At 35.6% G+C, this 11,111-nt stretch overlaps 1 protein-coding gene across 6 annotated transcripts; it reads left to right on the forward strand.

Moving 5' to 3' along the window:
• The first annotated feature begins 788 nt into the window (after nt 1–788).
• On the forward strand, nt 789–9,177 carry KCO1 (Outward rectifying potassium channel protein). 6 transcript variants are annotated; one of them, XM_088849778.1, is made up of 4 exons: nt 789–1,180; nt 1,399–1,478; nt 5,871–6,859; nt 8,546–9,177. In XM_088849778.1, exons 3-4 carry the CDS (start codon nt 5,961–5,963, stop codon nt 8,694–8,696), a joined length of 1,050 nt encoding a protein of 349 aa, XP_088705904.1. In that variant the 5' UTR covers nt 789–1,180; nt 1,399–1,478; nt 5,871–5,960; the 3' UTR covers nt 8,697–9,177. The 6 variants fall into 6 exon arrangements, with proteins under 6 accessions (XP_088705904.1, XP_020530481.1, XP_011627791.1 ...); XM_020674822.2 differs by having other exon boundaries at nt 789–1,175; XM_011629489.3 differs by lacking the exon at nt 1,399–1,478.
• Nucleotides 9,178–11,111: the final 1,934 nt, after the last annotated feature.

Genomic DNA, 11,111 nt, shown 5'->3' on the forward strand with positions numbered 1-11,111 from the left:
CCAAACAACTTTTTCTCGCAAATAACCCTCCTATCCAAAAGTAGCATGAAATAAGACTAAACTAGCAGTGTTTGTTTTCACACGGTCTTTTCTCATGTTTTCACATACGTTTCGGCAATACAAACACGTGCTCCCGCATTGTGAATGTGCGCTCCGGCAATGCAGGTTTGAGCTGTAGTGCTCCGGCATTATGAGAACTCGCTCCGGTAGTGCAAAGACGTGTACCGGCATTCCTTTTTGGCAATGAAGTCTCTAAAGCCACAGTGCTCTGACAATGAAGGACTGTGCTCTGGCATTATGAATGTGCACTCCGACAATGTAGGTCTGAACCACAACGCTCTGGTAGTGCAAAGACAGGCTCCAACAGCGCAAAGACCTGTTCCGGCAGTACGCTACTTGGGACACGCGAATTGATTTGGTTTGTATAAAAAAGGTATTTCCATCCAAAAAATAACTTTTTATCTTGAGGGTTTCTACGAGAAAATATTGTTTTGAGAAAAACGTGGGAGAAAAGATTGGGGTTGGGGTATGTTATATGAATAGTGAATTTGAAAGTGTGTTTTTTATAAATTTTTTTAAAAAATAAGCGTTCATATATCCAAAGATCTCCGAATGACCTATACAGTTTTTTAGTTTCAAATTTATTGTGGGTGTGTTGGAGGCCATCGTGTGTTTGAAAGTTCTTTCGAGCTATATAATCATAAATATCATTTTGAAGACGGGCCCTATCCGTTCTTTTCAAATGGATTAGCTTTTTTTTAAGTATTAATGGCGGGGTGTCAGTGACTAGGGTGAGGGGTGCGGCGACCAAGACCCTAAGCCCTTTCCCAACGCTATCTGTCTCTCTCAGCCATGTTATCCACTTATTCGTTGACAAAAATCTCTTCGATTTACTTAAAAAATAAATTATCTTCGATCTCAACAGATTAATCAGATCATTCTCGACACTTCCTCTCCAATTTTTTATGGCACTTGTTCCCTCTCTCTTTCTCTTTTATTAATCAGATCATTCTCGACACTCCCTCTCCAGTTTTTTACAGCACTTGTTAACAACTCTCTTTCTCTCTCTGGCTTCTGATAACACTATTTAATTCAAATTCGGACGGATCCCAAGTGCATTTTAAGCTGGTAGATGAATTTCAATCTCGTATTTGTCATGAATCCAAACCTCTCAGGTAAGGTGGGCAAACCAATTCCTTTTCTTGACTACCCATTTCATGTTTCCCTTTGTTTCCTGATATTGAAATGGGAAATTCCTTGACTGGAAAACAAAAGAACTCTCCTCAACCCTAATTCATATATTTTCTGCTCTTTGCTTTGCTCACATGTTTAGCTTTACTTTGATTGCTGCAAGTTCAGAAAATTCATTCAGGGATCTTACAATTCAATTCTATGTAGTGATTATTGGATCTTGGATTAGTCAGAGATATGGTGTTCTTTTTCCTAGTTTTGCATTCAGGTTTTTCTTTCCCTCTCAGGTGATTATGGTTATCGGGCTTTTGCTTAATAAGGAAATTTGAATTCATTTCTGCCTTTACATTTTCTTTTTCAATTACAGCAGTTATGCCTATTCTTTTTGGTTTAATCAGTAATATGTTCTCCCTTGTTTTCTTGTGAGTTTTATCTTTTTATGCTTTGGGGTTTATTGGGGTTGATGATACAATTGGTTTTGCTTTATATATATATATATATATATATATATATATATATATATATATATATATATATATATATATATATAGAAAATGCTGAGATTAGTCCACTAGCTCATATGAACATATGAGTTCATATGAGCCCAATTGCTCAGATTGAATCTGTGAGCTGAACTGATGGCCACGACCTCAATTCGAATTTTAATTTTAATTTTTTTTTACAAATCCATTTAGGTTTGTGTTCTTCAAAAATAGGATAATCTAATAAAAATATCAAAAAAATAATTTACAATAAATAAATTAACTAAAATATCCCTAAAACGTTTCAAGGGTATTTTGATCAATTTATTTATTACGAATTATTTTTTAAATTTTTTTATTAAGTGAGCCTTAATGAGAAGAATGGACGTCTAAATTTCAAGTTATTTAGATCTATAAAAAAAAATTAAAATTCAAACACAAAATAAGGTCGTGACCGTCAAATCGTCCCAGATTCAATCTGAGCCGGGCTCATATGTTCATATGACCTAGTGGACTAATATTATATATATATATATATATATATATATATATACACACACATACATACTATGTCCTTGTTTCTCACATTTATGTATGAATTTCCTTCTTTTATCTGATTATGTTATGTAATTGCTGCTTTGTAAAAATGTGTTTTCTTGGAGCCAGACAATTGGTTAACCATAGACATATTTTAGTTAATGGTCATCTAGTAGATACAAAAGCCCCCTCCTTTAAGCCTCGATATTTGGTGTCTCTAGTACAAACTTCAAAGGGTTTCAACCGTTTATCACCCAAACGGGGATGTTAACCGCTAAGCCAAAGTTACTCAAGTTATTCGATTCGTTTCAAAATGTGTGGATCTTTGGATCATTCTTCTTCCTTTCTTTTTTTTTTAAAAAAAAAATTCTATACTCCAATTACATGCCATTCTATTTATATTATGCATGGATTTGGGTTTCTATGGTATAAGCAAGTTTGATAAGGGTATTGAGTTGCTTTATACATATGCCCAGTGCCATTTAGGAAAACATTTATGGATAACTGATAAGTTTAGGACGAAGAATAGCTATTGTTTGTTCAATTTTTCCTATTTCCTAAGATTAAATGGAAGGAGTGAAATTTTGATGAGTCAATAGGTTGTATAAGAATGAGTAATTTTACTTTGCATTTTTTGAGTTCTAAATACTGTATTATTAAATTTAAAGACTTCTTATGCACATGGAATAAATTACGTAATGAATTAATTTTTCGTTACTTATATTTCTCTGTTTTTCCTAATTGTCCTGTTACTTTCCCTAGTTTTAATCATCATAGTATTTATTGTAATACATGCATCAAGCGACCATGTCATTCAGTTATTCAATTTCGTCAGTCAACTCACATGATTCATGAGAAAATATTTTTCCGATGCGGGAATGCCCTCAAATTGATCATCTCGACCTTGAGATGCATTTGTATAAGGGGGAGGGGGAGGGGGTGGGTGGGATTTCAAGTCTTAAAAATTAATGGATCTTGTAACACACTATCTAGGCCGTCCATTTTTAAGATTTTCAACCCCGTTGCAATTCCTAGTCTTTCTACAGCTCAATCTACAGCTTTTTTTTGAGTTTTAAATTTCATAGCCAGTAAGGAAAATAGATTTTCAAGACATCCTAAGAATTTCCAACACCAAAATAACATCTTCAAATAATGTTTGAAGGTGCATCTTTCTTTGATTGTTTAATGTTGACACCTTATGCAAATCGCACCCTTATTGAAAACACCCATAAAACAACTAATTTTATTTAAATTAGTGAAATTCTCAAACCCAGTTGTCAAATTTAAACAAACTTGATGCACATGGAATGGAGTAATATAATCAACTCATATGGTGAACTCTTTTTCATTTTCTTTCATCACTTATATTTTTCTGTTTGTTCTGATTGTTCTTTTTACTTTCACAATTTGTGATCACTGTATTATTTATTTATTTACAAAATACATGCATCAAGGTACCATCCATTTGAATTGGTGTATGGACTCACTTGATTCATGAAATAACTCAGCTTAGTGGCTGAGAGTTTTTCTGTACTTGTCAGCAAAGTATGCTTCTGATCATATGAATCTTTGTTAGATGCCACTGTTGAAGTATCTTTTCCTGGGCCATAATTCTTGTGTAGCAAAAATATTTCCTTGTGTTGAGAAACAGTGGCCATTGTTTTCCTTCAGGTGTTTTATTTGATTAGACAACCATTCATCTTAAGGAATCCGGTACAATGGTGCTTATAACTATCATCTGCTCTCTACATATTGTAAACTGTTAAAATTGGTGTTCTCTTGAACCTTGAAGTTTCTAAAAAAGCTCTGACACTATGTATATATCCATGAATCAGAGAATAAAAAATGTTTCCTTTTTAATGTTAGAACAATCAATGGATGAAAATTCCGCCTGGCCACCTAGGCAGCCGAGAAGGCCAAGTGAACAGAATAGGGCATAAGCTAGGGCCACCTAGGCAGCCAGATGAAGTTCTCTTGGCTGAGGGTGGAAAAAGGTCCTTCACCAAGGGCAAAATTTGGTATTCCCAACCCCAAACAAAAAATGGGGGACGCGGTTTGCGGGGGCATTTTAGCGCCCCCAAAATTTATTCGAGTTCATATCTCGGTTGAAAAACATCCTAACAAACAAGGATTTGTGTTCTTTCTTTTAAGATTAAAGAAAATAATGACAAAGTTTTTTATTTTTTGCAAAAATTAAAAAGTGTTCGACCCAAAACTTTTTGAAACTTAAATGGTCGCAAAAGAGGTCTTTTGACAACCAATGGTCACCGATTTGTGCTAAGCTCGATTGGGTCTTGAGAGGTTATTGTATTCATTTCTTGATTTAGGGGATTTGGTGATATTTATGAATGTTGGGTATTAGTTTTTTTTTAATACAATTTGGTTATTGTTTGTGTGGATTTTCTTTCATTTTTGACTTTCGATTGTTGGCTCATTGAAGTGTAGGTTTCATATGTGTTTCGGCATTTATTAAGATTTGAGTAAGTCAAGTCTAAAAGAATGTCAAGTCAAGCCTAAAAGAATGTCCATAAACTCAAGCATGCTATGTTCTGTTCTTCCTTAGATTGTCCAAATATTGAAAAGGGGCAAGAAATTAGACGTTCTTTAAAAACCATAAAACAATGTTCTTTAAAAAATATATAATTTCTGCACACTCAATCAAGGGGGTTTAGTAACCAGCAGAACCTGCCATAATCATCGGCAAGGACCCTTTTTTCAAGTTTGCCTAAGTATCTAGGTGGCCGCCCAGATACCTAGGCGACTAAATCCGCCTACTTGAACATTGGAGACAATAACAAAAGGGGAAAGTGTACTAAGCTTCTAATAAGATGATTAATGTCTATTGAGAAAGAGAGAGAAGCACCAAACAGGAGATGTCCCCAGTTGTCCCACTTACCGTTCAAAAATTAGGCCGCCTGACTGCATTTAGAGAGAGCAAAACTCAAAAATCTAGATTTTTCAAGAATTTAATTGAATTTTTTGTTTTCCCCAAACTTTTTGATTGCTTGGTGAAATAAAAAAAAATCAACCCTATGCTTTTTGTGGGTTGAAGTGGTTGTGAAAAACACTTTTGGCAAACAATGGTCACTGATTCAAGCCAATGTCTATTGCATCACGGAGATGTAGACATTGTTGCTAGTGATAATGAAACTCAATTGCCAATTTGAGTTCAACATATTGGTTATGCAAGGGTTGTAACTTATGATTTGTGATTTTCTGTTTATCGGCAATGATGAACAGATAATGTAGAATGGTATTTTTGGAATAGTTTTAAACCCTTAGTATTTCAATTTAGAATTTAAAACTGATTTATGTATGAGTATATATGGGACTTAGATAATGTTTTTTATTTCCATTTCTGAAAAAAATGGTTTCTAAGGTCAATTTGTGGTGTTTGGCTTTCAACCCAACCCCCTCAACATTATCCTTGGGGTCTAGAACTCCCAACTTCCTAGATGGGCCTCCCAGCTGCCTAGGCAGCCTGGATCCCTGGTTGCCTAGGCAGTCGAAGCGATTTTTTGCAACAATGGTCTCACTCTCCATCAATCGCCATCTGTCATTTCATCTGAAAGTTATAACCCCAATGAACTAAGAGTATACCATGTACCACTGAATTGGGAGAGCAGTAAATCTTAATATGCTTCTTTATTGCTTATTCAGACTTGCTAGATCGCCCACCAGGGGGGAATTACAAAGCCTTGACCTCGCAGCTTCACAAAATCTTGCAGACTACGAAAATATTTTAGCACGATGATTCAAGACTCTACAGCAGAGCCATTGCTTTCAGATGTCAATGATCCAAATGCTTCAAATATCAAAAAACCCAGAATCAATAGAGGAAAATATCGGCGGTGCAAAAGCGCCCCCTCAGTTGACGCATTTCTTGTTCCCGGAAAGAATGGAATGGGGTTGAATCCCCTAAAAGGCTTTGGAAAGTATCGCCCAACTTTCTGTCATGTCTTCATATTCCTAGCCTTCTACTTGGGAATTGGTACGCTCTGCTTCTGTAGCATAAAACATGAAATAGGTGGAAAGAAGACCAATGCAATCCTCGATGCCATATACTTTTGTGTTGTAACAATGACAACTGTTGGATATGGAGACCTCGTTCCTGAAACTATCACAGCAAAGCTCCTAGCCTGTGCTTTTGTTTTCACAGGCATGGCAATGGTGGGGCTTATTCTAAGTAGTGCAGCTGATTACCTTGTTGAGAAACAAGAGACTCTAGTGGTTGAAGCCATATGTAATCACCAAAAAGTTGGATTTAATGAGATGATCAAGGAGATGGAGATCAATAGAGTGAAGTATAAGCTGCTCACTGTGGGGACTATTCTAACTCTTCTGATAATCGTGGGGACAGTTTTCTTGGTAAAGGTTGAGGGGCTGAGCTTTGTAGACTCCTTCTACTGTGTTTGCTCCACAATTACGACATTAGGTTATGGGGATAAGAGCTTTTCCAGTCAAGGGGGCCGCATATTTGCTGTGTTTTGGATTTTGACAAGTACTCTATGTGTTGCTCAGTTCTTTCTCTACATAACTGAGATGTACACAGAGAAAAAGCAGCGACATATTGCTCATAAGGTGCTCAAGACGACCATGGCCTCTTCGGATCTTGAAGCAGCCGATCTTGATGCTGATGGGGTCTTAGGGTAATTATCTCAAAAACAACTTTAATAACCCTGTAAATTTTGCACTTCTCTTTTAAGTGATCTAATTTGATTAGCAGATTGCATAGACACTTAACAAAAATCCTGTAAGAAACCTAATCGAACGTTACCTCCACTACAAGACTAATATTGAGGGAAATCATACTTACAACAGGCCCTGTATAGTATGTGTTGTATATGGTACCGAATCGGGACATCGGTTGTGTGCTCTCTAAAAGCACACAACTAGTGTCTGGAAACATGAGTTGGCTGCGGAACTTGGGCCTTGGATGGTCCAAGTGATTCAGGTGAGTGAATCAACTCGATCAAGTCCATTGTGAACTGTCCTAGGAGCCCAAAATACCCCAAACAAATTGGGGGAAGCTCTGAAAAATGGGTAAAAATAAGGGGGAAAATAGAAGGAAAAAGTTTGTATGACGTTTCAACCTTATACTATAGAAGAAAGGTTCACCTCAAAAATCTAGTAGAAAAGAGTGCTTCGAAGTTGGAAAACCTTCCAACTGATCATCTCTACCTCGAGATGTATGGACATAAAGAAAAAATAATAATAATAATTTTAAATCTTAAATATAATGCATCATATAAAAAGTTATCTGGACCGTCTATTTTTAAGATTTTCAAATATTTATAAATCTGTACCATCTGCACTGTTTTTAGATTTTTAATTTTATAATTCTGATTGAACATGGATTTTCAAGCAAGCCATCGTATGGTGTTCAAGACCAGAACTGCATCTTCCCGCAAAATTTGAAGATGCGCCGTACTTGTATAGTATAAGGTGGACAACTTATACAAACCTTACCCAAAAAAAGAAATAATGATCAAGAACATAAAATTTATATCTATGACAAAAAAGTTTTCAAATAATAGAAAAAGAGAAAACTGCTTTAAAGATCATTTTAATAAATAAATAATTAATTAATTAAAAACATAAAAACATGAAAAGTATACACAAGCTCAATTACAAATCCATTATATATATATCCCCAAGTTGGGGTTGTTCCGGGCTCAGCAGCCTGCTAAGATAGAGTGACTTAGACAAGACGAGTCAGCTCGCCCCGATCAGCAAACACTGCCAGTGATTGTTGGGAGCAGACCAGTGGATAACCAGGCTGTTTGTTTACCCTATAAAACGTGGTCTGTATATGGTATGCTATCCTATTGACTAAGACAGTATATCCGAACAAAGTAACCAAAGGAATGACGGATATTAAGCATGACAACAGAAAGGAAAGGGGCAGGCTAGAGTAAATTAATGCCAAAACCAAAAGTTACACTGAAAAATTCACAAAGCAACATGGCTTTGGCACTGTGACAGATAGAATAAATACTATAAATATCAGTTAATGCGTCTGTTACATCTGTTTGTAATCTGGATTTTAGTTTTCTTTATTATTATTGAGATTCATGTATTACTATATCTAATTTGTGGGTAGAGCTGGCTTCTGTACTCGACATATGAAATTCTTTTGGTATGTCATAAAACATTATAAATGTCATTTAACTTCGTTTTTTCATCTGTGGTTAATCTGGTATTTGAGTTGCTTTTCGTCATTACTGAATCATGTATAGGTTACCTATTTTATCCCATAATTTCGAAAGGTCCATCTGCCTTTTCAATTGGGTTCTTAGCTCTTAGTTTTGTTTGCGTTTTCTTTATTTGAACAGGCCCGAGGAGTTTGCGCTATATATGCTGAAAAAGATGGGGAAGATTAGCCAAGAAGATCTTGTCCTTGTGATGGCGGAGTTTGAGAAACTCGATGTTGACAGGTCAGGGACAATATCAATATCAGACTTGGAAGACTTTCGCAATCTCTGAATTCTGATAGTGTTTAATTGTACATTACATGACGTGTATACCATCCATTCTCAATGATGGCCAGAGGAGATCAACCATAGTTCCCTTCACGAACAGAGACCTGGAACCATTGTTCATCTCTTTTAATCTTGAGAAGAAATACTGGGTACCCCACGTGTAAACCACGCATGTGTTGGCTAATGTTTGTATCAGTTGCTTTAGCTTTAGATCCCTTTGCAACAATATGGAGCTGATTAATGGAAGCTAGATCACTCAAAGAGGAGCTGACAAGTTAAGAGTGTTTCTATGGGTTGATTTCCCCTATTTCTTTCTTTATTTGATGGATTGGAATTCGAGTTGAATATTGTATTCTACCGTTTGATTTTTTATTTTGTGCCTAAGAATCGATTGAGGAACAAGGTGAATCTGCAGAAAGATGTATTTTGGTTACGTGTTAATTTACAACCCTGCAACCCTGTTCTTGCAGTTCTTTTGATAAAAAGTTGGTTTTAGAGTTTGGATATTGAGTGGGCTGAATCTTTGTGGTTAGAACGTTTCCTTCGTTAGTATGGTTTTCAACCATGGTTGTAAAGAAAACGTGGCAGCGCCTAAGTGGTCAGGAGAGTAAAAGTGCTGAGTGATATATGGGTGCTTAGGTTTCGAGGTTCCCCAATCTCCCACCGATGTTACAAATAAATGTATGTATGTGTGTCAAATGCATATATGGACTTTGTTTCGATGTACTTATGACCACTGATTATTCATTGTTTCGATAAAATTAATCATGACAATGAATTGTCTCATAGCTATTGACAAGGATTTCACAGACGAGCATTGAAATCCATGGATGAAACCTTTTAAGTGATTTTGTTTTGCGGAGAAGAGCAATGATATCCATGGATGAAACCTTTAAGTGATTCTGTTTTGCGGTAACTTTCATCCACTGACGATGGATTACATCGGTTTCTATTTGAGCTTCGTGCTTTGATATCATTCTTCGATTTTCAGGGGAGTGAGGGTGCCTTTTCGTGTGTTCAACTTGGCATTTTTTCCTTTGCATTCTTCTTTTTCACTTTTTAGCGCCTTTCAAGTGTTCAAATCGGCTTTTTTTTCTTTTTTTTTTTTTCCTTTTTTTTTTTTTTTTAGAGCATGGGGCCTTTCAGGGGTGTAGCCCAGCTTTTTTACTTTTTTTTTGTTTCTCTCCTTTGACTTGACACAAGTACAGTATCCAAATTTCTTCTTCAGCTCGTGTCTTTGGCTGTGTGGTGCTTTGGTCTTGTTGCCTCTATTGTAAATCTGTCGATAAAATTAATCATGACAATGCATTGTCTTATTGTTAGGTAGTGTCCCTTGTAAAGTTATTTTAGATAAATATTTGAAGTGTTTTTATTTTATTCAAAGTAATTTATTAAAAATTACATTTTTTTAAAAAAATCTAACTAAAAAAAATAGCAAAATAATACAAGCATATTAATTTCAAATAAGTTAATATACACATGACAAGATTAGCTATATCCAAAAAGGCCGTGTGTGTATCACTGACGCCTGATTCTTGATCACTGATGTTTGGATGAATATCAAGCTCTAAATTACCTAGAGGTTCCTAAATATAACTTCTCTTGACAGTTCAATATGGATCAATAAAAAAGAACGGTAATAGATTTCTCAAACTAAACATTTTTCGACCAGAGAAAAATTCTTCTTTTTTTATGCCGTTTTTTGCCAGAACTTTGTGGGACTTCAAAACATTCTCATCCCTTTACCCCCTATTGAAAAGGGAAAAAATGACTTTAATGCCCCTTGGTCAAGGGTACTTCCGCCTTAGGCGCATGGTTCAATGTAGTGTTCGCAAAATCGAACCAAAACAGTTAACTAGACATGGGGCCGAAAGCGGTTTAACCGGCCTAACCAGTAAACCGAGCAATTCAACCGTTCTAACCGAGCAAGTCTTGGGCAGCCAAAAAATTGTTGAAACAAATAAAAAGATGTTAAAAAGAATCTACTAAAATATGAAAAACATATAAAGAATGATTAAAACAAAATACATTCAAATAAAGTTGAAAATTAATAAAAAAATAGATTTTAAAAGTGAATATTAATGATCAAAACAAATTTTAGTATTTATCATAATGTAAAAAATATTAAAAATCAAATTCCTTATTTTTGAGATTTTATAAATATTTTTTAAAATTTTTATTTTTTAAATACTGACCAATCACTAAAACTGCCCGAAAGCGGAACCTTAACCAAAACGCCTGACTACTTGGTCCCTAGGCGGCGTAGGGCAGGCACCTAGGCAAAAAGCGGGCAGTTTTTGCATCTACGTGGTCAGCACTAATTTGGGTGTCCCAAAACCAATTGAGAATAGATAGCAGTTTGAGTGAGAGAGAGAAGGTGTAACCAAGTTCAAGTGACAGAGTTGGGAAAAGATGGAAA

Source organism: Amborella trichopoda, chromosome 10, assembly GCF_054954075.1.
Source record: "Amborella trichopoda isolate Santa Cruz 75 chromosome 10, AtrichopodaSantaCruz75HAP2 v2.0, whole genome shotgun sequence".
NCBI classification, from domain to species: Eukaryota; Viridiplantae; Streptophyta; class Magnoliopsida; order Amborellales; family Amborellaceae; genus Amborella; species Amborella trichopoda.

What these genes read in the sequence shown, in the direction of transcription:
- KCO1 (XM_088849778.1), top strand. Translation starts at nt 5,961, where the DNA reads ATGATTCAAGACTCTACAGCAGAGCCATTGCTTTCAGATGTCAATGAT. An exon ending in GATGCTGATGGGGTCTTAGG is followed by an intron (nt 6,860 to 8,545) that starts GTAATTATCTCA and finishes TTATTTGAACAG; the next exon opens with GCCCGAGGAGTTTGCGCTAT.